Source organism: Delphinapterus leucas, chromosome 8 (assembly GCF_059928025.1).
Source record: "Delphinapterus leucas isolate spDelLeu-1000000601 "Yukka" chromosome 8, BTC_Dleu_Yukka2, whole genome shotgun sequence".
NCBI lineage: Eukaryota > Metazoa > Chordata > Mammalia > Artiodactyla > Monodontidae > Delphinapterus > Delphinapterus leucas.
In genome coordinates this window covers 43,236,653-43,260,435 of record NC_143136.1, presented here as the reverse complement: position 1 = coordinate 43,260,435, position 23,783 = coordinate 43,236,653, and the positions used below count along the sequence as shown (strand labels likewise).

Sequence of the window (23,783 nt, the reverse complement as noted above, 5' to 3'; positions counted from 1 at the left end):
GTCAGGGCACTTTCTGTGTATCAGCACTAAATCTTCCTCCAGGGGTAGCTCAAAGCATTGTTACTTCATCATCCCCCACCTCAGGTGTGGGCCGGGCTCTGCCAGAGAGTGGTGGCGAGCCAGAGAAGCTTGCAGAGGAGAGAGTGACCTGCTCGCATTTTAGAAGGAGGAGGGTGGTAGGGAAGCCGGCCTGCAGAGCAAGTGGCAAGTGTCGTATGGTATTTTCGGTTTACCCATTCTTACGTGGCCACTTGGAGCCGTTTTTAAAAGGCAGACATTTTAGCATCTCACACACACACACACACACACACACACACACACACACACACACACACAATAGTTTACCAAATACTGTACAGAGCAGACCTCCTGGCATCTTGAGCCTGCCTTACCTTATTGCTGAAGCCTCTTCCTTCCGTATGAAGGGGACCAGGACTGGGGTAAGGAGGGAGTGGGACTGAGAACCATCTGGGAGCCACACCCAAGTGAGGAGTGGTCAGCCTAGGTCGACCTCTCAGAGAGGGCTGTCAGTCACCCCAAGCCCGGAGCCTGCGCATTCTCTGAGGGCGCTTCTGTCTCGGTGGTCTGATTAGTAATCTTCTGATTTCCTCCCTTTAGTCACTGAGTTGCTTTTTTAAATTGAGACATGGATTTGGCTGTGTAATATATATATATTTTTTAATTTATTTATTTATTTTTGGTTGTGTTGGGTCTTCATTGCTGTGTGCGGGCTTTCTCTAGTTGTGGCTAGTGGGGACTACTCTTCGTTGCTGTGCACGGGCTTCTCATTGTGGTGGCTTCTCGTGTTGCAGAGCGTGGGCTCTAGGCACGCGGGCTTCCGGAGTTGTGGCATGCGGGCTCCAGTAGTTGTGGCACGCGGGCTTATTAGTTGTGGTTCGTGGGCTCTAGAGCACAGGCTCAGTAGTTGTGGCACACGGGCTTAGTTGCTCTGCGGCATGTGGGATTTTCCCGGACCAGGGATTGAACCCGTGTCCCCTGCATTGGCAGGTGGATTCTTAACCACTGCACCACCAGGGAAGTCCTGTGTAATTTTTTTTTTTTCCGGTTTTTTTCTGTTTGGAAACCCAAAGGAAAGATTTCTGCATTTTGTCTTTGTCCTGAATTTCTGGACCTTATTGGAATAGGTACATATTAAACCCTGCTGGGGAGGAGAGCCTCTTAGGATCACTCCAGTTCAGTTCAGACGGCTATGAAATTCTCAAACATGTGTCCAGTACTTCTGTCTGGTGCCTAAGCAAAATAAAAGCATTGTACTTAAAATCAGAGTACTCCATAGAATCATAATTTGGGGGGACAGGAATGATATAACCTTGCTTTGAGTTTAACAAATTTGGGGAAAAAACTTTGTTACAGAAACACATAAAAGCAGGAAGTTAAATCTGGCTGCAGTGAGGACAGGGGAGAAAAGTCTTGTTAATGAAAAATGACATCATATTTTGACAGCGTTGTATCATGGTGGCTTGTGAAAGTGCCTTGCTTGGATATAGAAAATCCCTTTAAGAATAACTGATGCTCAGACTAGGAATGAGGAACTTGTCTAAGGCAGTAAAAAAAACCAGTGATGGAGAGGAGAGGAAGGGGAAGATTTGAAGGGTATTGGGTACCTGGATGAAAGAGTCAAGTAAAATTTTAATTCAAAAAAATTTTTTTCTGGTACTGGTATCCCTCGTGCTTTAGAGAGAGGTTTTTGTTGTTTTTTAAGTGAGCCACGTAGACCAAATGACTTATCTGCGAATGACTGAGTGATTATCTAGTTAGATAATACATAATTTCTCTAAACTGAGCACCTGAGGGTAGGGATGACATCATTTGTATTCCTCTGCCTGACACTCTCTGTGGCACATAGAATGTTTATTGAATTAATAAGTACTAAATTCTCTTAAAATTATTTCCAAGACGTTTCTTCCCTTACAATATCATGATATGAATTTAGCTAATTTCAGGAAGTCTCATTATTATTATCATTTTGCCAATTCACTTTCCTTTCTCCACAATAATATATGCAAACTCAGGCATTACATTGTATATACCCTGTGGTCTATGTGTGTATATGTATGTGCATGTATCTTTTTATAATCAGGCATCTTATTAATATTTGTTGATTTCATTGAATTTTGCATCCACTCTATGAAATGGTGGTGGATCTCGTTCTTCAGATGTGAATATATTTATGACCTTGATTCCATAACATGCAAACTTAGACCCATCTGGCCTTTCAGTCGTTTATTCAGCTCCTGCTCTGTTGTGGACGCTGTGCAAGGGGCATCTTCTGCACAGCTCTGTAAGGCTGGATGCATAAACCAAAGCTTGAAGAAGTTGTTAGCTTTCCCTACTGCCCACTCCCTCTCCTCTGTGCTTTTTTTTTCTTTTTTAAATAAACCACAGCAATGTGTACTTGGAGTTCCCATTCAGATGCCATCTCCGCTCAATGCCTTCCACGATAACCGAAGCCAGATTTCTCTGCACTTCTTCAGTACGTGGTGCCATGCAAGGTGCCCAGTGCAGCATCGTCTATTGCAGACGAATGTCCCTGTGTCTCTCTCTTTCTCTTACTGGAGGGAAACTGGGACTCCACCTCATGTCCTTGTATCCTGTGTACCTGGCAGGCACTGGCGGGGGCTATCAAAGATGATGCAGAGTGCTTGACATTTGAACATTGTAAACATGAAAGGTTGATTTTTACTGAACAGTCGTTAACTGTTTGGTTTGTGGATGTGAAGTGCCTTAGATCAGAATGTGTGTTTCAGTGTTACACAAAGACACACAGAATGGCATACAAGGTGGCACATTTTTACGCTTCAGATCAGTAGGGAACACCTATCTGAAAAATCAGTTCGCATTTTGAGAACTTGAAATCATTCTGTTTACTTTAATGAATAAATCATTAAGTCCTAAGGACAATTAGGACGATCGTTGGAATACCTTCTCTTGGGATAGATTTCTCCCCCACCCCCAGGATTGAGTTGCCTGTAATAAAGTCATAAAAACTATGAAATTGGTTGAAATAAGCTATTTTGCCGAAAAGCTAAGAAACAGTTGTGTTGGGAATTGGTTCAATTGTATTTACCTTGCTCAGGAAAGGCTATTCTTGTAGACAGTAACTGTGTCGTTACTTTTGTGAGAGTTGGGTAATAAAAGATGATTGTTAGTATTCCTTTGTTAAAAGAGATGCTAAAAATACTTGTAAGGGCTTTTTGAATTTGAATTAAGAGCCCAGTTGTCTGTCTGTTCTTTTCCCCAGATCAGGTGTGTCTTGTTCATGTCTGGATAGGGGAAATAACATAATTTCCTCCTTACTCTCTGCATTCTCCCAGCCTCTCTCCTTGCATATGCCTTGGGGTTAAGATTTTACAGTTTTCCATGACATGCCTTTGTCAGTAAAAGTCATTTTTTCCCAATTTGAATGTCTTTAGGAGATTGCTCACGTGTTTCTTACCTTCTCCCACACCTCTTTTTGGGGGGACTAAGTGTCTCTCCTGTTCGACTGAGGACAGATTCTCTTCATCTTCATTCCCAGAACCCTCACAGTGAATGAGCATAATGCCACTCAGCTCACGGGTGCCTGGGAACCTCACCCTTGTGAATGTGCTCACTAGCCTCCGCGTACTCTTCCATTTTAGTTATTAGGGGACTGATTCAAGACAGTAGGAACCACCCACACTTCATTAATTTGTGAGATAAGGCCTGCAGCAGCAAAGACTGATAAGCTGGAATCTGTGCTTTTAACTGCCTGCCAAGCCCCAAGCAGGATGCTGGCCCTGTGGAGGGCTTTCCCCTGTGGCCTCTCATGCTCAGGGCACCATTTGCAGAAGGAAGTCCTTAGCGGCAAAGGGATTACCGCTAAATTCCAAAGAGTGGCTTCCAGGCCCTGAAGACAGATGTTTCCTCCTCACTGCCTTCATATCTTAAGTCCAGTCCTTTTCCTTCCTGACATAACTCAGTCTTTTTTAAACCTCTTATCTACTTCCTAATGCATGTCTTCAATACCTGGCTTTTGCAATCCACCTTTGAAAAGGAGTCATCCCTTGGCCCAGTCCACCTTCACATGCATCTCCAGGAGAAGGAAGTTGTTTGAGGGACACTTAGCCAGCTGGCCTTGGCCAGGGTAGACCTGAGGAACTCCATTATGATTTTGATAATGGTCGGTCCCATGGGGTCGAAGAATGTGAGTGTGCCCCAAAGCTTCCTCATCACAAGAGGATGTAAATAGAATTTCTGAAATCTTGAAAGAAGACTACCCCTTAAGTGCTCTTTGCTGTTTGTCTTGGATAACATTGCATAACTAGCAAGTGAATCAGTGAGATAAAGAGCTTTGTTTGTAAATTCTAATACTGAAGGAGAAGAATTTCTTGTCTAATTACACAGGGATTTCTGTTATTCCTTAAAACGTTATAACACATGTGAACCATTTTATACACATAAAACATTCAAATTCTTTTTATTTTTGGCTGCGTTGGGTCTTTGTGGGTTTTGTCCCTTTAGTGGTTATATTTGACTGTCCAGAAAGTATTTTTGAGTGACCCATTAAAAAATAATGAGAGACCCTAGTGTACATTGACGTTGACTCAGGCAGTCTATGAAATTTCACGAAAATACTGTGGAGTCTGTTTTTTGGAAGCCGGTGTAATTCTAGAGGAAGAAGAAACTTTTTGTGCCTGTTTGTCATGTCTTATTTTAAAACCTGACTTTTGAGCTTTATTTGATGCCTTAATTGTTCTCACTTCAGAACAGATGTCATCTTAAAATGATTCATCCCTGATGAGATTTCTGTTTTGTACCTAATAGAAACAAGCCTTTTCCAATTATGTAGCCAAAAGAAACCCATGTAACTAGTTATGTTTAGGATATAAGAATGCATACGAACTTAGAAAAGTAAGTATTGATAAAATATTCCTAGAAAAATGATTGTAGATAATTTTTAGAGATAATTAAGTCTCACCTTTACTCTGCCATATGCCATGCCATGGCATAGCATCCTTCTTTTCATTGAGATGACAACTAGGGACCTCTTTGAGTTTAGATGTATAAAGAGAAAAGAAAGTGCAATGCACTTCTTTTTTTTTTTTTTTTTTTGCGGTACGCGGGCCTCTCACTGTTGTGGCCTCTCCCGTTGCGGAGCACAGGCTCCGGATGCGCAGGCTCAGCGGCCATGGCTCACGGGCCCAGCCGCTCCGCGGCATGTGGGATCTTCCCAGACCGGAGCACGAACCCGTGTCCCCTGCATCGGCAGGCGGACTCCCAACCACTGCGCCACCAGGGAAGCCCCTTTTTTTTTTTTTTTTTTTTTTTTTTGATGAGTTGTTTTGGCATGGTATGTATTTTTCCATCTTATGTCCTTTTGGCCTATCTATGTCTTCATATTTTAAGTATGACTCCTATAGGAAGCATGTAATTGGGTTTTGCCTTTATATCCATTTTAACATATTCTGCCTTTTAATTGGAGTATTTTGTCCATTAACATTTAATGTGATTATTGATATGGTTGAATTTAGGTTTACCATTCAATAATTTACTTTCTATTTCTCCCCTCTGTTTTTGTTCTTTTTTTCTTGCCTTCTTTTGAATAATTTGAAATATTTTTAGAATTCCATTTTAATTCTTTTGTTATTTTGTACCTCTTTGTGTTTTATTTTGTGGTTATTCATGGTGTAATATACATCCTTGAGTTTTCAAGATCCATATAGAATTAATACTGTACCACTTTACGTAAAATACAGAAAACTCGCAACCATTTAGGTCCATTTACCATCCATCTCCCTCTAATTCTGTTCTTTGTGTTTGTTTTCATAATCTTTCTTTTTAACTTCATGGTGTACATATGCCCATTGCTATCTATCTTTTTTTTTCAATATTAAAAATTTTTTTTATTTTTGGCTGCGTTGGCTCTTTGTTGCTGTGCACGGGCTTTCTCTAGTTGTGGGGAGTAGGGACTACTCTTTGTTGTGGTGCGTGGGTTTCTTATTGCGGCGGCTTCTCTTGTTGCGGAGCATGGGCTCTAGGCATGCGAGCTCAGTACTTGTGGCTCGTGGGCTCTAGAGCGCAGGCTCAGTAGTTGTGGTGCACAGGCTTAGTTGCTCCGCGGCATGTGGGATCTTCCCGGACCAGGGCTTGAACACCGTGTCCCCTGCATTGGCAGGCGGATTCTTAACCACTGCTCCACCACCAGGGAAGTCCCTATTGCTGTCTGTCTTGAAAAGAGGCTTACTTTTGTTGTCTATCTGCTCTTGCTCTGAGGCTTGGATTGTTAGGAATGCTTACCAGTGTTGTGGCTGTGTAGGAAAAACTGTATTGTTGTAAATATGTTAATTTACCATGCTTGCACAGGCACACCTCAGAGGCATTGTGGCTTCAGTTCCAGACCACCTCAATAAAGTGAATATCTCAATAAGGAAAGTCACACAAATTATCTGGTATCCCAGTGCATGTAAAAGTTATGTTTACACTGTACGGTAGTCTATCGATAAAGTGTGCAACAGCGTTATGTCTTTAAAAAAACAGTGTACATACATTAAGTAAAAAATACGAAACAACAAGACAGTTATAATAGTAACATCAAAGATCACGGATCACAGATCACTGTAACAAATGTAATAATAATGAAAAAGTTTGAAATAATTGTGAGAATTGCCAAAATGTGACCAACCAAGAGACATGAAAGTGAGCAAATGCTGTTGGAAAAATGGTGCCAATAGACTTGCTTGATGCAGGGTTGCCACAAACCTTCAGTTTGTAAAGAACACAGTATCTGGGAAGTGCAATAAAATGAAGCGTATTAAAATGAGGTATGCCTGTCCTGGCATAGGACAAGAATGTAATAAAGCGTTCCAGGATGAAAAAAGTTTTAGTTACTTGTAACAAAGAAGTATAAAAACTTATTTTCCCTGAAGTTTTCCCTTAAGATATGATAGGATGAATGTTTCACGGAAGGGCATAACACTGATTTAACAGGGTGATATTTTTCAAGCGAGTGAATGTTTCTGAATTGAGAATATGAGACAATTATAGATGTACAGATACCTGCAATAGTATTTTACAAGGAAGGCCAGCATTGTGCCTCTCCTTTAAAAACAAACAAGCAAATAAACAAATAGACCTCAAGGTTACTGTGCAAAACACACCACACACAATTCCCTTTCTCCTTTTCCTTCTCTTCCACGTCCTTGCTGTGGACTGCCTTAGCCCTTAATCGGGTTTAGTATGAAATTAGGAATTGGTGGCACACTTAGAGGTTAGGAATTTTTTTAAAAAACACTTACTTTTTGTTGCTTTTTTTTTTTTTTTTTTTTTTTTGTGGTACGCGGGCTTCTCACTGTTGTGGCCTCTCCCTTTGCGGAGCACAGGCTCCGGATGCGCAGGCTCAGCGGCCATGGCTCACGGGCCCAGCCGCTCCGTGGCATGTGGGATCTTCCCGGACCGGGGCACGAACCCGTGTCCCCTGCATCGGCAGGCGGACTCTCAACCACTGCGCCACCAGGGAAGCCCTTGTTGCTTAATTTTAAAAGCACACAGTTTTTAGGGCCGAACCGGAGCTAGAAAGGAGAGAAATAGTTGAGATTTGTAGATCTCAATGTAGATGAGAATTTTGAGACAGAGCTATTTTAAGAGGGTTAAATTCAGAAGCAGAATTTCCCTAGTGTGATTTGAAAGTATTCCAGGATTCAGGATTGAATGAAAGGGAATACCATTTTGAGAGAGCTCTTAAAGAAAAAGACTGAAACAGAAAGGTAGAAACAGTTATCTAAGTTCAGGAGAGTTTCCTGACACAAAATTTGTTCCGTTAAGCACTTTGGCTAATGGAGATGACAAACTAAAAGTCCTCAAATGGATTTGACCGTTTTGGAGAGTGATTCCTTAAGCGCCTCATTAGAGGATAGCCAGAGGGACTGAAAAGTAGGGGGCTGCTTGGGAGAACATAAGCATAAGCTTTAGGCGGTGGTGGGTGATGTGTTGGGTGTCACATCATCTTTTCTGCTTCGTACAGTAGGTGAAAGAAACCTAGAAAGGAAATGGCAGGGTGGAGAGCTTGGAGTTTGGGGAAAAGAAGCCCTGCCATCACCCTTGATGCCCACGAAAGCAGGGCCACGGTGGAGATTAACATTCTGAACAGAAATAAGGTGGAGAAGGGACATAAACACCGACTAGATAATTTTGAACATGAAACCCAATCTTCTGCTCTGACAGAACATAACAGATGAGCCCCAAACCAAGCTTCCAAAACCTAAAAGCGTTAGATACAGCTATCTGCAGATATGCAGCAAACATGCTTGGTGTTGGGGAAAGTTTGGCTCTCAACGAACAGCCGTTCAGCTGATCTGGAAATGAAGGGGGGACTTACACTCAAACGTCAGGCTGTTGCTATTCTTAGAGCTCAACTAGAGGACAGACGTAGTGGGTGAAACCCCACTCTTGATGTGGTGGGATGAAAACCATGTTTGCCCGTTGTTATCGTCATCATAGTTCAATAAACCATTCATTTTTGTGTGTGGTAAATCACAATGATGACACGCTCACAAAATAATGCGAAGCATATGGGTCACAACTGTTTTTAAGTAGAAAGTTCTCTAAAGATTTATTTAAGTTCCTTAATTATAGAGTGGTTGGGAAGACTGGCATGTGGTTTCAGTTTAGTTATAAATGTTGGCCGTGGTGATGGGCATGTGCTAACGTTGCCAGAGAGAAAGAGAACAAGATTGGGAGGGGAGCTGGTGTCTTTCAGGACCTGCCTGCCCCTTTGTCATTTTTAAGTGAAGTCAAGATCTTTCGTGTTTATACGAAATAAGTATGATGACATTTATGCTCTGCTTGAGATGCGTGAGCCAGTAGTCCAGGCCAATTTTCCCAGTGCTTAAATACTTTAATTGGTAAATTTTCATGGCAGTTTGAAATCAGGGACTCTCCAGAGTCCTGACAGAATAACTATCCCTTTTAGCCTTTATCTTAAATTAAAATATACTCCTCATTAGATCAATCAAGCCCAGTTTGGGGAACAGCAGTTAAGTATTCTGTCTAGATAGACAAGTGGAAAGTAAGTGTTCAAGCTAGGTGTCTCTTTGACTTGAAATAAACCCGTGCCAGGGTCATTTGGTGATCTTCTGAACCCTCGTGTGTGTGTGTCCACATATATATGTGCACGCACAATCGTATGTGGTTATTCACATTAGCAGTCATTTTGCATCCTTTGGGATCTGGTAATAGTGTAATATATAAAGCTAACTTGCAGTCTTAGGAGCATGGGAAAAGGCCTGTGTTAACCCATGAAGAGGTCGGCAAATGTGTGTGGTTGGAAAAGTTCATTTGTATATTTGCCGTAACATGCTTTCCTCTGTTTCCTGCCCATGATGAAAATGACAGCAGCATCACTGAGCTCTTGTCTGGAGGTGGGAGGAGTGGGAGGGAGGAAGGCTAATAAGGAATCTAAGTAAAGCTCTCCTTCCCCTTATGAAGGTCACAGAAGACATGGCTTTCCTGTTCACCACCCTTTACGGAGTGCAGTCCAGTAGGGACTTTGTCAGTACTTGAGAGGATCCACTCATTCATTCATTCGTATTTTGGTATAGACGATGTCTTACGTTCATATCTCTGTGGGATGCACAAAGATTAATTACACAGCAAGGCTGTGCCCCCAGGAGCTTACACTCTGGTAAGGGATCAGAAGATGTCTGCATAACTAATTATGATACAGAAGGACATTGGACATTTATTCAGGACTCGATCACTTTTAAAGTGCTTTCATACAGGTATACTTAATCCTCTAAGTGGAAGTACGTGGCTACATTTTTAATTTTGTACCTGAAGAAAATTCAGCCAGGGTGAGGGACTTGCTCGGGGTCCTGTAGGTGTTAAGTTGGGGGTATGGGGCCCAGGGAACCCTGTCCATCCAGGATGCCTCTGCCTCTGGGATTCACTGTTTTGTCCGTTGTCCCAGTATGCAGTGGTGCAGAGGGGGATGCTTGCTTCCTCCTCGGGGATTCAGAGAACACTAGAGAAGGATGAGGCCACTGAGCGACCTAGGCACTGTTCGACCTTGGCACACAGCAAGGCACTGGTTACTTAGGGGATGGCTGAAGGGATCTGAGGGTGAGGAAGACATGCTGGACGGAAATAGATCAGTGTACATTGTTCACATAAGCAAGCTAAAGCAACATGTTACTCGAAAAAGTCCCTTTCTTGCCTTTTCTTTATATGTTCATTCGACAAATGACTATATTTATGTGCAAGGCTTTGGTTGGAGTCATTGATGTGACGGTTACAAATAAGGCTTGTGGTGACTCTCTTTGGGGGCTCACATTGGTCCAGCCAGAGGATAAGGTCACAGATAATCGTAAGAGGATGTGAGGAGAGGGGAAGAATGTGATACACAGGATTTCTGGGTTCAGGTTATGACTGTCCTGGTCTTGGACATGTCATGTCACCTCTCAGTCTCATTGGATCCTTTTTCTTTAAGGATGCAAGTAGCATTCACTTCACAGAGCTACTGTAAGGATGAAATCTGATTATGAATAGGACACTTCATTCAGCTCCTGGCACATTGAAGGTGCTCAGTACGTTGTCATTATTAATGGCACCACACATTTCCTGAAGAGAAGCCAAAGTCTGGTTGGCTGAATTGACGCTCTTCCTGTATCCCAGCCCTTCCCCAGGCTCATTGCCTCTCTTACATGCCGTGCTCTGGCCCTGTGATCTCCGTCCAGAGCACGGAGGTGGTGTGTCCCACTGGTCAAGAGCACACTGCCAGTGTGACCTTGGCAAGTTCTGTCTTCACTTTTTGCCACAATTTCATCATCTGAAAATGGGATTAATAATAATTTATTCGTAGTAGTTTTGTTGTGAGATTTAAAATGATTAAATATGGGGGCTTCCCTGGTGGCACAGTGGTTGGGAATCTGCCTGCCAATGCAGGAGGGGACATGGGTTTGAGCCCTGGTCCGGGAAGATCCCACATGCCGCGGAGCAACTAAGCTCATGTGCCACAACCACTGAGCCTGTGCTCTAGAGCCCGCGTGCCACAACTACTGAAACCCGTGTGCCTAGAGCCCGTGCTCTGCAACAAGAGAAGCCACCGCAGTGAGAAGTCTGCGCACCGCAATGAAGAGTGGCCCCCGCTCGCTGCAACTAGAGAAAGCCCGCGCGTAGCAATGAAGACGCAACGCAGCCAAAAATAAAAAAAAAATAATTAAATAAATAAATTTAAAAAATGATTAAATATGAAGGGCCTGGGGGCCATGCTGGTACAGGGTAAATGCTGCTATTTTTAGCTCTAATTATTCTCTGATTACTATGTGATCCTGTCCTTCTGTTGCTTACATTGCCTCTGGGTGGCTCCCGATCATCTCTGTTCTCCTGATTTGGAGTCTGCCCATCTCTCTAGCGCATCACTCCTCAGGCTTTGCCTTTCAGCAGCTCGCAACTGCTTACCCTACCTCCTAGGATATTTGGCCTTTGTTTTTTTCCAAATCTGCAAAAACAAGGAAATTATTTTAGTTCCAGTTATCATACAATTCAGGTGTAAGGCATGTAAAAATGAAAGGTCTGTGAATCTTGATAATACTAAAGTGGTTTGAGTTTAAAAACTTAAAGTTTAGAAAATCAGTCTCATTATGAAATTCTAAATAGAGCATTAAGTTTTAAAAATTTATCTCTTTCCATTTATTTCTGGAAATCCTTGGCAATCTAATGGTGATAAAATTTTCTCTAAAATCCCATGCAATTTAAAAAAATCTAGATGTCTTTTCCACAATTATTCATTCCCTCCACTTTACAGTTTTAGACTGAGGTAATGGTTCTGTAAAGAAGTCATATTGATTAGCTTGAAGTCAATTTCTAACCTATTCCAGCTCTCCAGCTTCCTTAGACCATTTTGTGGGTTTGGTTTGGTTTTGTGTTTTCTTTTTTCCCATTTTGTGGAAGATGTTCATGTCTTCTTTCACATTTCAGATTGGATAATTCAGACCTTTTTATCGTTACTTTTTTTTTTTTTTTTTTTTGCCGTACGCGGGCCTCTCACTGCTGTGGCCTCTCCCGTTGCCGAGCACAGGCTCCGCACGCGCAGGCTCAGCGGCCATGGCTCACGGGCCCAGCCGCTCCGCGGCATGTGGGATCTTCCCGGACCAGGGCACGAACCCGTGTCCCCTGCATCGGCAGGCGGACTCTCAACCACTGCGCCACCAGGGAAGCCCGCTAATGAATTCTTTAGGGCTGTTTTTCTACCTCTTAAGATACTCCTACTCCACACCCCTACCCCCTTGAGGTCTGGTTCTGCAATGTTTTGCACATATCCTTTTCCTTGCACTTAACATATTTTCTATTTTGTATCTCTCTCCCCTGCATTCCTAGTGTGTTCTTCACATAAGGTAGACTCAATAAGTACTTGTTAATAAATGAATTAGAAGAGGAGCTTTCCTCTTTTAAGTACAGTATCATATTGTCCCAATTATTTTTCAGTTAGTTAGAGGGAGCAAAATTTACCTTGTTAGTAAATTTTGAGGAGGGGAAGGTCAACATGAGGACTTTCTTGATAGGGGGCCCTTTGTCATCATAGAGCACACAGGACTGGACAAGAACCATGGCAAACCTATAGTACCACCTGCCTCTGGTGGACCTTACAGTTTCAACCATCTTGTTTGTGAAGGCAGTAGTTCTGTGTTTAGCTTAGTGATGGTAACATCAGCTATTTGGTATTTGATAACATTTTTCTAATGTTTGAAAAAATTTTTTTCTCATTGTTTCGAAACTCCAGTGTATTGTCCTGGAAATAGCAACATTATCCAGTTGTGGACATGTACTCTATATCTTTAGAGTACAGTACATCAGTACCATTTCAGTTAAGAGAGAATGCATAGGAGAAGGTAACACCGGCCACAAAGAATGGATAGCTTTATTTATTTACTTCAAGAATTTGAAGGAAATAAAATGTGATATCTCAGCTTTCTATCTAAAGTGTATCAGTGACCCTTTAAAGAGCCTGTAGTTAGTTATATCTGATAAACACGTAATAATGAGCTGAATTTTAAGGACTTTTTCCCTATTATCTCCTGCAGCTTTGCCCTTTCAGATGAAGCATACAGATCCCTAAGAGATCAAGATAAAGACCAATGTATTCTGATTACTGGGGAAAGCGGAGCAGGAAAAACAGGTAAGGCCACTGGACAACCTTACTTTCTCCTATAGAAGGGTAAACGCTGCACAGAATGACGATGGCAGAGCGGGTGGGTGGAGCCTTATTAGCATGAAGCTCACAGGACTCATGCTAGGAAGGCTAGTGATTAGGATCCTGGAATGTTCTCCGGGAAGACTTGCCTCATCTCTCACATGAAGGAGCAGGCACCTATCAAAAGGGTTCCAACCAATGTGGGAGTCTCTTTCTGGATTCTAGACCTTTCTGTTGCAGTTCCTGCGTACTTCAAGGTCTTTTACCTTCCCTCCAAGACACCAAGGTCTAGTGCGAGGTCTCACCACTTCCCTAAGAAATGCCAGACTGTTTGGGTTTGGAGATCCCACAACCACAGACTATCTCTCTGCTAAAAAGTGAGGGAGGGCACCAGGAACATACTGGATTTCACTGTAGAAAAGTCTTCCTCTGAAGCCTGAAGAATTGAGATTTTTGTACACATTTTTAGACAGGCTGGCAACCTCCCCATAAAACAACCCCTCAAATGGGGAGGGAGTGTGCTTTTTTTTTCTTGTGCTTTTAATAAAAGCAATCTGTGTGATTGTCTTGAGTGAGAAAGTGATTTTACACATGGTGCCCAGCTACCTGGAAGACGTTCAAAAGAGCTGTGATCTCTGAGTCCAAACTTGGACAGGTTAGAACTGCTGTTGTCAGTAGGTTTCTTTGATGGAACTGATGAGTCCGTGAAAGAGGAGGATAGTATTTTCATAACTGGTTCATCTGTAAGATGTTCTTGTTTTATAGATGAGACTCTGATCATTGGTAATTTCTGCTAGTTTGCCAAAGTGGGATTTAAATGCTTCAACTTTACTTGGCTATTTAATTATCAGATTAATAACTTTGATTTCCTGATGCTCAAGAGAAGAAAATCCCCCGTGGATATTTCAGTCAACTGACTGAATCCATTTTGTTCATTAGCCCTTAGTTAGATTTGTGTCTTTAAAGTCTCCCTATCTGCACTGAAATGGCTTTTCTTTCTATACCTATTTCTTCCTCCACTTTCTTAAGGAGTACCTCTTCCCTACCCCTCAAAGTAGCTGGAGAAAGAATGGCTAGATAAGATGTGTCCAGCTCCCTTCCCAGAGCCTTTGGAGACATAGTGCACTGTTCCTTTGCAAGGTTGTGCAGGTTCTAGGCTCTGGATGGGCAGAAATGGAGGGGAAAAGAGTGGCATGTAAGAATCTAAGGTAACAGAAAGCACAGACTCATATAATTGGAAGGGATCTTAGTTATAGACCATTTAGTGCAGGGTCCTCCCCAGGGACAGCCGAACTCCTTTTGTAGTGATGCAGGGCTCACTGCTTTGTAAGGTGGCCTATGGACTTTGTCACACAGGTTTGGGAACAAAAGTTCTTCCTTACCTAGAGGTGAATTCTGCCTCTATGTATTCGTCTTAACTCTGCAGTCTGGGACCTTACCAAATTAGTCTACTTTCTCTCCTACAGGACAATCACTTAATTCTTTGAAGTCATCCATCAAAGCTTCCTAGGGCTAAAAATCCCTTTTCTTTAAAAATTTCTCATGTGATACACATTCATTTATTCATTCATCTAGGAAATAATTCCTGAGTACCTACTAGGTGAAAGGTACTGCAGTAGGTACCAGTGATACATTGGTGAGCCAGACACCATTCCTGTCCTTGTCAAGTTTATAGTGTAGTACAGGAGATAAACAATAGCTCTACACTATATATGTACATACATCTAAATGTATACAGGTCTACATACAATTTATATACAGAACATTAAGTGTAGTGAAGTGAGGTGTACACTTGTAAGGGTGCGTATACGAACATGTAACAGGAGGATTGAATCTCGTTCCCAAATTCCTCACTGTCATGGTCATATTATTCCAGAGTCTTCCCAGTTTGTCAATATGCTTTATAAAATTGCATCCCAAGAAGTAAACAGAATACTTCAAATTTGCTCCTGGTTATTGTGAAACTATTGCCCTCTTAACGTGGATACGAGACCTCTATTCATGTGGTACATGTATTGACTCATATTGGTCTTTTCATCGAGCAAGGTGTTATAGGTTTCTTGTATATTAACTTCTGTTTGGTCAGATTTTCTCAGTTGGGTATTGTTCAACAAAATTATTTTAAGCCTACATGTAGAATCTTTTGTTTATGATTCTGTTCCCTCCCATAGAACCACTGCCATGCCATTGGGAAATAATAATAGTAGCTAACTTACATGAGCACTTACCATGTGTTGGGCATTGTGGTTAGCATATTGCACGTATGAGATAAGTATTCTTATCCCCATTTTTATGATGGAGAAATTGAGCCACAGAAAGGTTAAACAACTTGCTTAAACTTAGAATTAGAATCCCATTTTCTAATCCTGTCAACCCTACCTCACAGTGAGTAAGTGGCAGAGCTGGGATCTTGAACGCAGGTAGATTTTTGGCTCTAGAGACCCCACTTGTCTCAGCTCAGGCTGCTGTAACAAAATACCAGAGACTGAGTGATTTAAACAACAGACATTTATTTCTCATAGTTCTGGAAGCTGGGAAGTCCAGTCAAGGTGCCTGGTGAGGACCTTCTCTCTGTGTCCTCACATGGGAGGAGAGAGTTTAAAAGTGAGCCTGAGCAGGCTCTGGTCTTCCTCCTCTTATAAGGACATTAATCCCATCACTGAGGTCCTACCCTCATGTCCTCATCTAAACCTAGTTACCTCCTGAAGGCCCCATCTTGGAGGTTAAGGTTTCAACTTATGAATTTCAGGGGGACACAAACATTTAATTCATGGCACCATTTTTATCCACTATGCTAAGCTGTATCTTCATACTTTGAATATGATTCTTTTTGAGTGCCATTAAACCCATTGCCCTTGTTGGTAATTTTTTTTTTTTTTTAAACTAGCCTCCAGTGTCTCTTTAAGGCAGGGATTATGTTTTCTTCATCTTTGTGTCCCTATAGTCTGACTTAATGCCTGGGACCCATTAGGCAATCACTACATATTTGAATGATTGAATAAATGCCATCCTCCAACCCGAGCCTCCTTCTGTGTCCTAATTTAAGAAATTGACGAAAATACTGAATCAGACCAGGACAAAGACTGATCCTGACAACTGAAAATTGAAATATAGTTAATTCATTAAAAGTTAATTTGGCGGAATTCCCTGGCAGTCCAGTGGTCACGACTCTGAGCTCTCTCTGCCGAGGGCCCGGGTTCGATCCTTGGTCGGGGAACTAAAATCCCATAAGCCTCGTGGCACGGCCAAAAAGAAAATAAAAAGTTATTGTGTTGATTAGTTCTGGATCATCTTTCTTTATCTTTCTATATTCTCTTTAGGGTGGTCACAACTAGTCTCAGATTATGTTTTTGCCTCCTAAACTGTACACTCCACTCAGTACCTCTTACTTTGTCTTCCAGCTTACACATCCAGTACCTGCTTGACAAGTCTATGTGGGTCTCTCAGAGGCATCTCAAACTAAGCGTGCCCTAAATCGAACTTTTGATTTTACCCTCCTACCCAAACTTCCTGGTCTCAATAAATGGGACCACCCATCAGCCTAGTTTCTTAAGCTAGAGATGTAACAGTCATCCTTGATAGTTTCCTTTCCTGTATCTTCCACATGAATCCCATTTTCTAATCCTGTCAACCCTACCTCTAAAGTATATCTCATGCCAAGTTCTTTCTTCCATTTCTTTGTATCCATATGGCGACTCTAGTTAGACTAAGCCACCAACCATTACTTCCTTTGAGGACTGTTTGTAGCAATATCTAACAGGTCTCTTCTTTTCCCCCTATGCTTGCCTACAGTTTTTTTTCACAGACACCAGAATGATCTGTAAAACTGAAAACTGGATCAAACCCTTGGCCTGTTAAAAAAATGTTGTTTCGAGTTACCTTTTTTTGTGTGTGTGGTGAGAACTTTTAAGATCTACTCTCTTAGCAACTTTATTTAGCCTCACCACACGGCATGCAAGATCTTAGTTCCCCCACCAGGGATCGAACCCATGCTCCCTGCAGTGAAAGCGCAAAGTCCTAACCACTGGACCGTCAGGGAATTCCTCGGAGCAACTTTTAAGTATACAATACAGTGTTAACTATAGTTGCCATGATGTACATTAGATCCCTAGAACTTCATCTTATAACTGGAAGTTTGTACCTTCTGATCACCTTTCACCCATCTCCATTTCCCCCTTCTCCGTCTCAAACCAACAATCTACTCTTCTCTTTGTTTCTATGAATTTGTCTTTTTTTTTAGATTCCATATATAAGTGAGATCATACAGTATTTGTCTTTCTCTGACTTATTTCAGTTAGTATAATGCCTTCACGGTTCATCCGTGTTGTCACAAATGGCAGGATTTCCTTCTTTTTTTTTTTGGCTGAACAATAGTCAGTTGTGTGTGTGTGTGTGTGTGTGTATATATATGTATATATATACACACACACACACCACATTTTTCTCTATTCATTCGTCCATAGACAGACACTTACTTGTTTCCATTTCTTGACTATTGTAAATAATGCTGCAATGAACATGGGAGTGCAGATATCGCTTCAACATAGTAATTTTTTTTCCTTTGAATATATACCCAGGAGTGGTATTGCTGGATCATATGGTAGTTCTATTTTTAATTTTTTGAGGAACTTCCATACTGTTTTCCATAGTGGCTGCACCAATTTACATTCCCACCAAGAGTGCATAAGAATTCCCTTTTCTCCACATCCTCTCCAACACTTACTTCTTGTGTTTTTTTGATATTAGCCATTCTGGCAAGTGTGAGGTGGTATCTCATTGTGGTTTTGATTTGCGTTTCTCTGATAATTAATGATGTTGAGCATCTTTTCATGTGCCTGTTGACCATCTGTATGTCTTCTTTGGAAAAATGTCTATTCAGGTCTTCTGCCCATTTTTTAATCGGATTGTTTGGGGTTTTTTTGGTTGAGTTGTATGAGCTATTTATGTAGTTTGGATATTAACCCCTTATTGGTCATATTATTTGCAGATATTTTCTCCCATTCAGTAGGTTGCCTTTCCATTTGTTAATCATTTCTTTTGCTGTGCAGAAGCTTTTTAGTCTGATGTAATCCCACTTGTTTATTTTTGCTTTTGTTGTTTGTGCTTTGGGTGTCATATCCAAAAAATCATTGCCAAGACCAGTGTCTAAGAGTTTTCCCCTATGTTTTCTTTTAGAAGTTTCACGGTTTCAGGTCTTATATTTAAGTCTTTAATCCATTTTGAGTTAATTTTTGTGGGTGGTAGTTAATTTTTGTCAGCTCCATTCTCTTACATGTGTATATCCAGTTTTCCCAACACCATTTATTAAAAAGACTGCCTTTTTTCCATTGAATATTATTGGCTCCTTTGTCAAATATTAGTTGACTGCTTATGCATGGGTTTATTTCTGGTCTCTTCATTCTGTTTCATTCATCTATGTGTCTGTTTTTATGCCAGTATCATACTATTTTGATTACTGTAGCTTTGTAGTATAATTTGAAATCAGGGAGTATGATGCCTCTAGCTTTGTTCTTCTTTCTTAATACTGCTTTGGCTATTTGGGGTCTTTTGTGCTTCCATATGAATTTTAGGCTTGTTTGTTCTATTTCTGTGAAAAGTGCCATTGGAATTTTGACAGGGATTGTATTGAATCTATAGATAGCTTTGGATAGTATGGGATGTTTTGACAATATTAATTCTTTCTGTTCACGAATGTGAAATAGCTTTCCATTTGCTTGTGTCACTTAAATTTCTTTCACCAATGTCTTATCATTTTCAGTATACAGATCTTTCACCTCTTGGTTAAATTTATTCCTAAGTATTTTATTGTTTTTGTTGCTATTGGAAATGGGTTAGTTTTCTTTATTGCTTTTTAAAACTATTTATTGTTAGTATAAAAAATGCTACTGATTTCTGTATGTTGATTTTGTATCCTACAACTTTACTGAATTAGTTTATTACTTCTTACAGTCTTTTTGGTGGAGACTTTTGGATCTTCTGTACATAAGATCCTGTCATCTGTAAACAGAGACGATTTTACTTCTTCCTTTCTGTTTCTGATGCCTTTTATTTCTTTTTCTTGCCTAATTGCTCTGCCTGGGACTTTCAGTACTATGTTGAATAGGAGTGGGGAGGGTTGTCTTGTTCCTGATCTTAGAGGAAAAGCTTTCAACCTTTCACCATTGAGTATGATGTTAGTTGCCTGCTTGTCCTGTATGGCCTTTATTATGTTGATGTATACTCCTTCTTTATCTAATTTGTTGAGAGTTTTTATCATGAGAGGATGTTGAATTTTGTCACATGCTTTTTCTGGACTTATTGAGATGATCATATGATTTTATTCTATTAAAATGTGATGTATGTGTTAAATGTGAGGTATCACATTTATTGATTTGCATGTGTTGGACCATCCTTGCATCCCACGGATGAATTCCACTTGATCATGGTATATGGTCCTTTTAATGTGCTGTTGAATTCAGTTTGCTAGTATTTTGTGAATTTTGGCCCTTATATTCATTAAGGATATTGACCTATAGTTTTCTTTTCTTGTAGTATCCTTATCTGGCTTTGGTATAAGGGTAATGCTGGGTTTGGAAGTGTTCCCTCTTCTTTGTATTGCAAGAGTTTGAGATAGTTCTGGTCTTGGGCTTTTCTTTTTGGGAGGTTTTTGATTACTGACTCAATCTTCTTAGTTGTAATCAGTCTGTTCAGATTTTCTATTTCTTCATGATTCTAGGAACTTATCCATTTCTTCTAGGTTGTCTAATTTGTTAGCATATAATTGTTCATAGTAGTCGCTTATGTTCCTTTATTTCTGTGATATCTGTTGAATGTCTCCTTTTTCACTTATAATTTTATTTATCTGAGCCCTTTTTCTTTTTTTCTTGGTTAGTTTGCCAATTTGGTTTATTTTTTCAAAGAACAAACTTTTAATTTTGTTAATCTTTTCTACTGCTTTCCTGATTCTCTGTTTCATTTATTTCTGCTCTAATCTTCATTATTTCCTCAAAAAAGCTGTATCTTCTGCTAAGATTGGGCTTAGTTCTTGTTTTTCTAGTTTTTTGAGGTATAATGTTAGGGTTTTTTTTTTTAAGATCTTTCTTTTATTCTTGATGTATGCATTTATAGCTATAAAATTTCCTCTTGGAACATTCTTGCTGCATCTCATCAGTTTTGGTATATTGTTTTTCCATGTTTGTTTGCATCAAGCTTTTTTTTACATAAAAATATTTAATAGTTTCCATTGCACCAAAATATAAGCCAAACCCCGTGTGCCTGTTACACAAGATTCTGCTTGATCTAGCCTCGACCTTGTTCTTCACCTTCCCCTCATGCTTTCCCCCCTTCTAATGGCAGCTCATGTTACTTTTCACTAAAAGGCTTGCTGTTTATTGTATGTAGCCAGTGTCATTATATAGAGTTTCCCACCCCTTTTTAGATCATTCATTTGAACTCTGGATATAGGCTCTTACCACTGTTTACTCAGAAATTTGTGATATCTTTGGTTGTTTAGAACTCTTTCTTTCCAGTAAGAACTTTAAGAGGACATTGGTATCTTGGGGGAAAGTTTTTGCTCCTTCCGTGTCACTAACCAGTTCTTTTCTTGTGAAACAGAATTTAATTCTTAGAAGCAGTACAGCTTCTTGTTTGCTTCCAGGTTAACCAGTGAAAATGGTGGCAAGGCAAGTTAAAAACTGTGTCCCTGACAGAAGTCATTTGTATTAGTGACGTATCTCATGCCACCTACCCCTACCTCAATCCCTTTGACTGTATCTACAAGCCTATTCATTTCACATGTGTTTCCTTTTTTAAAGCATAAGGGAGGAAGAGATGAAAATATTCCTAAGCCTATTCACTTTTTTAGATTTTTATTCATTCTTCATCATGTCTAAAGATTTCTTTGAGTATCTAATTGTTTCAGTTTGTTCCTGAGTGAGTCATCAGAAGTGGGTTGTGGTCACTGGTTTGATTGGTATTGGCCAGTTCTTCATCTCCTCTGGAACATGTGTTCCAAGAAGACAGCACATCCACTCATGAGCCATGTTAGTATGTGACCTCCTCCTTCTCAGAGAGTTGTAAACCATACTGCTTCCTCCTGGAGCAAAATTCCATCTCCTGGTAGGCTCGTGTACCTTCTCTATTAAGAAAGTGAGTGGAGGTTGCTGTTACTGTTTCACAGGGAGGGCATTCATTCTTTTCTGAGAAAAACAAAAACACCTTATTCCTCTGGTGGAAATCTAGTGGCACATGGAGTTCATTCTTCTTTTCTATATTTTTCTCTTCTCTTTTCTCTTCTATTTTTCTAGTCAATAACTTGTCCTCTTTGTTTCAGTGTCCCATTCACCACTTGAAATCCTATCGTTTTCCCTGGATTTAGTCCCTTCTAGGACCCCTTTGCCCTCTGTCATAAGCTGAAGAATGGACAGCTGCTTCACAGGGTCATCACCTCCTTCTCTGGTAGGAAGCTCTGTTTACAGGTGCTGCTTCAGCAAGAGGCTGGAGAGGGTACCACAGACACCCTGGAGCAGTACATCTCAAACCTTCCACTGGGAAGCACCAGGTTCCCTTCTCTTGCAGTCTGCTGCTGACCAATACCAGAAAAATAAAATAAAAGAAGACATAGAAAATTCAGGCCCTGATTTCTGGTTTTAGTTTCCACAGACAAAATAAACTACCAAATTGCTACAAAGACTTCTCAATGCCTACTCTCATGTGTAGATAGACCAGTAGCAGTCCAGGGGCCAACCAGCTTTTGAGTAGTGCTGGTTGTCAGACCATACTTTGAGTAGCAACTGTTCAGAAGCCTCTCGAAGCATTTGTCTTGTTTTTGAGCTACTGTGCTTTTTAAACCTGGTGATGTTTCACTTGTCCATTATCACTAAAATCCTGGTGCTGGGCAGTGGACACTACTCCTGAGAGCTGCTGTTTTTAAGTATCTACTCAGCTATACTCTTTGGTAGCTGCTCAGCCCTTTCTTTACATTTATAGATCCCAATAGCATCTCCTACCTCTTCATTTCCATAGAGACATCTAGTGTTTTACTTACGTATTCCCATCTTTTTCTACTTTTCTTTCTTTTTGAAAGCAGGGGTACAGAAATTGTATCAAATTGTATTAAGGTTTTAATTGTCATCAGACTATAGTTTTGAGTAGACTTTGTGTTGTTTAATGTCTCTGTTTCATGGAGATTACTTACGGGAAAATGAAATGATGGAATATAATACAGAGATTGCAGTACAGTGTGTGAGGAATTTCAAGAAGGGGTTTACTCTCAATTCTGTGGGGAAGAGGAATGCCAGGCCATTTTTGAAATGTCACATTATCTTAGTCACCAAAATTTTTTTGAATACATGTAGCTATTGGCATTTTTGTGTTAGTGAATGAATGAAAGAAGAAGAGAACTAACATTTATTGAGGGCCTGGAACCTGCTATGTACTTACGTATAGCATCTCTTTTCGGTGAGAGTTTCTGCTTAATAGCATATACAGAACCACCATGTAGTATCAGAGGGCTCATTTTATAAGAAGTAACTAAGTTAACGAGGTTGTAAACCCCCCTTGGCAGATGGTGATGTTACTGGTCTTAAACACTGGAGACACTCTTACACTGTAGGGCTGTATAATGTGGGCACTCAGGGAGAGGCGTGAACATTTTGAATCCTTTGGGGTCCTATTTAATCCATTACTGCTGTGCTAAATAAAAAATTCATCATGCCTCATAAAAGTGCCCAACTATTTCTAGGCACTGAACTCACAATTCACTCTCATGAATACAAATAGTTTGTGGGAAATCATTCAAGCACCGATGGGGGCAGGGAGGCAGAACATGAGGGAACCATCGTAACTGCATTTTTCCAAGGCCGTCAGAGTAAACTGTGGGCCTGAGAAGATGATCCTGATATACGAAAGCATTATAAATTATTTGATTTCTAATTTTACAGTTACATCAGTTTCTAGGAACTCTGCAGCCATCTGCTAAAAGAGTTACAAAGCCTGCCTTGCTCATTAAGACCCTTGGTTCTGAACCCCAAGTGAGCTTGTACTGCTCTACATCTGTGATAGTTTTCTGACTCGGTCAGCAACAGAGATGTGAGTGACTGACTGTAGCCTAAACATCCATGAGCATTTTCCAATGCTGAACATCTCCACATGGAAGCAGAACAGCTAAGCAAGCTCGAGGCCAAAATGTCGTGAGCTTTGTTTTGTTTCTTCCTCATGTGAGAGAGGCCTCTCTTGACTCACGTGTTTGACATGAATTATCAGATTTTGTGGCCAACTTTCAGAAGCAAAGCAACTTACATATAGTTGTATTTCAATAAAAACATTGCCGTTCATGATTCCTTTTGGAGCAGAGGCTGCGTTTCTCATTGCAAGACCCATGTTTTTGGTACAGTGATCGGGGCAGTTCCCAGCTGCCTGTCGGGTCAGTTTGGATGTGCTGCAGCTGGGTGATTTTGCAGCACTGCAGACTCAGGACTGCTAAAAAAGGGTGTTCTTCTGTGTTACAGAGTCCTTGTTTCATTGTATACAAACATGGCTTGCTTGATTTAGGCAGTCATACTCTTTAGGTCACTGGACCACCAGACCTTTGTAAGCATAGTCCCTAGAAAAACTTGGGTGTCTTAACCAAGGAGAT

The 23,783-nt window shown here is 40.8% G+C and overlaps 1 protein-coding gene across 4 annotated transcripts in view; it reads left to right on the top strand.

Moving 5' to 3' along the window:
• Window positions 1-23,783, top strand: part of MYO1B (myosin IB) — a 192,621-nt gene that overhangs the window by 75,366 nt on the left and 93,472 nt on the right. For all 4 annotated transcript variants that reach the window (XM_089916557.1, XM_022567282.3, XM_022567283.3 and 1 more), the window contains exon 4: window positions 13,059-13,153. In XM_089916557.1, the coding sequence (XP_089772683.1) occupies window positions 13,059-13,153 (95 nt within the window). The remainder of the gene's footprint in view (window positions 1-13,058; window positions 13,154-23,783) is intronic.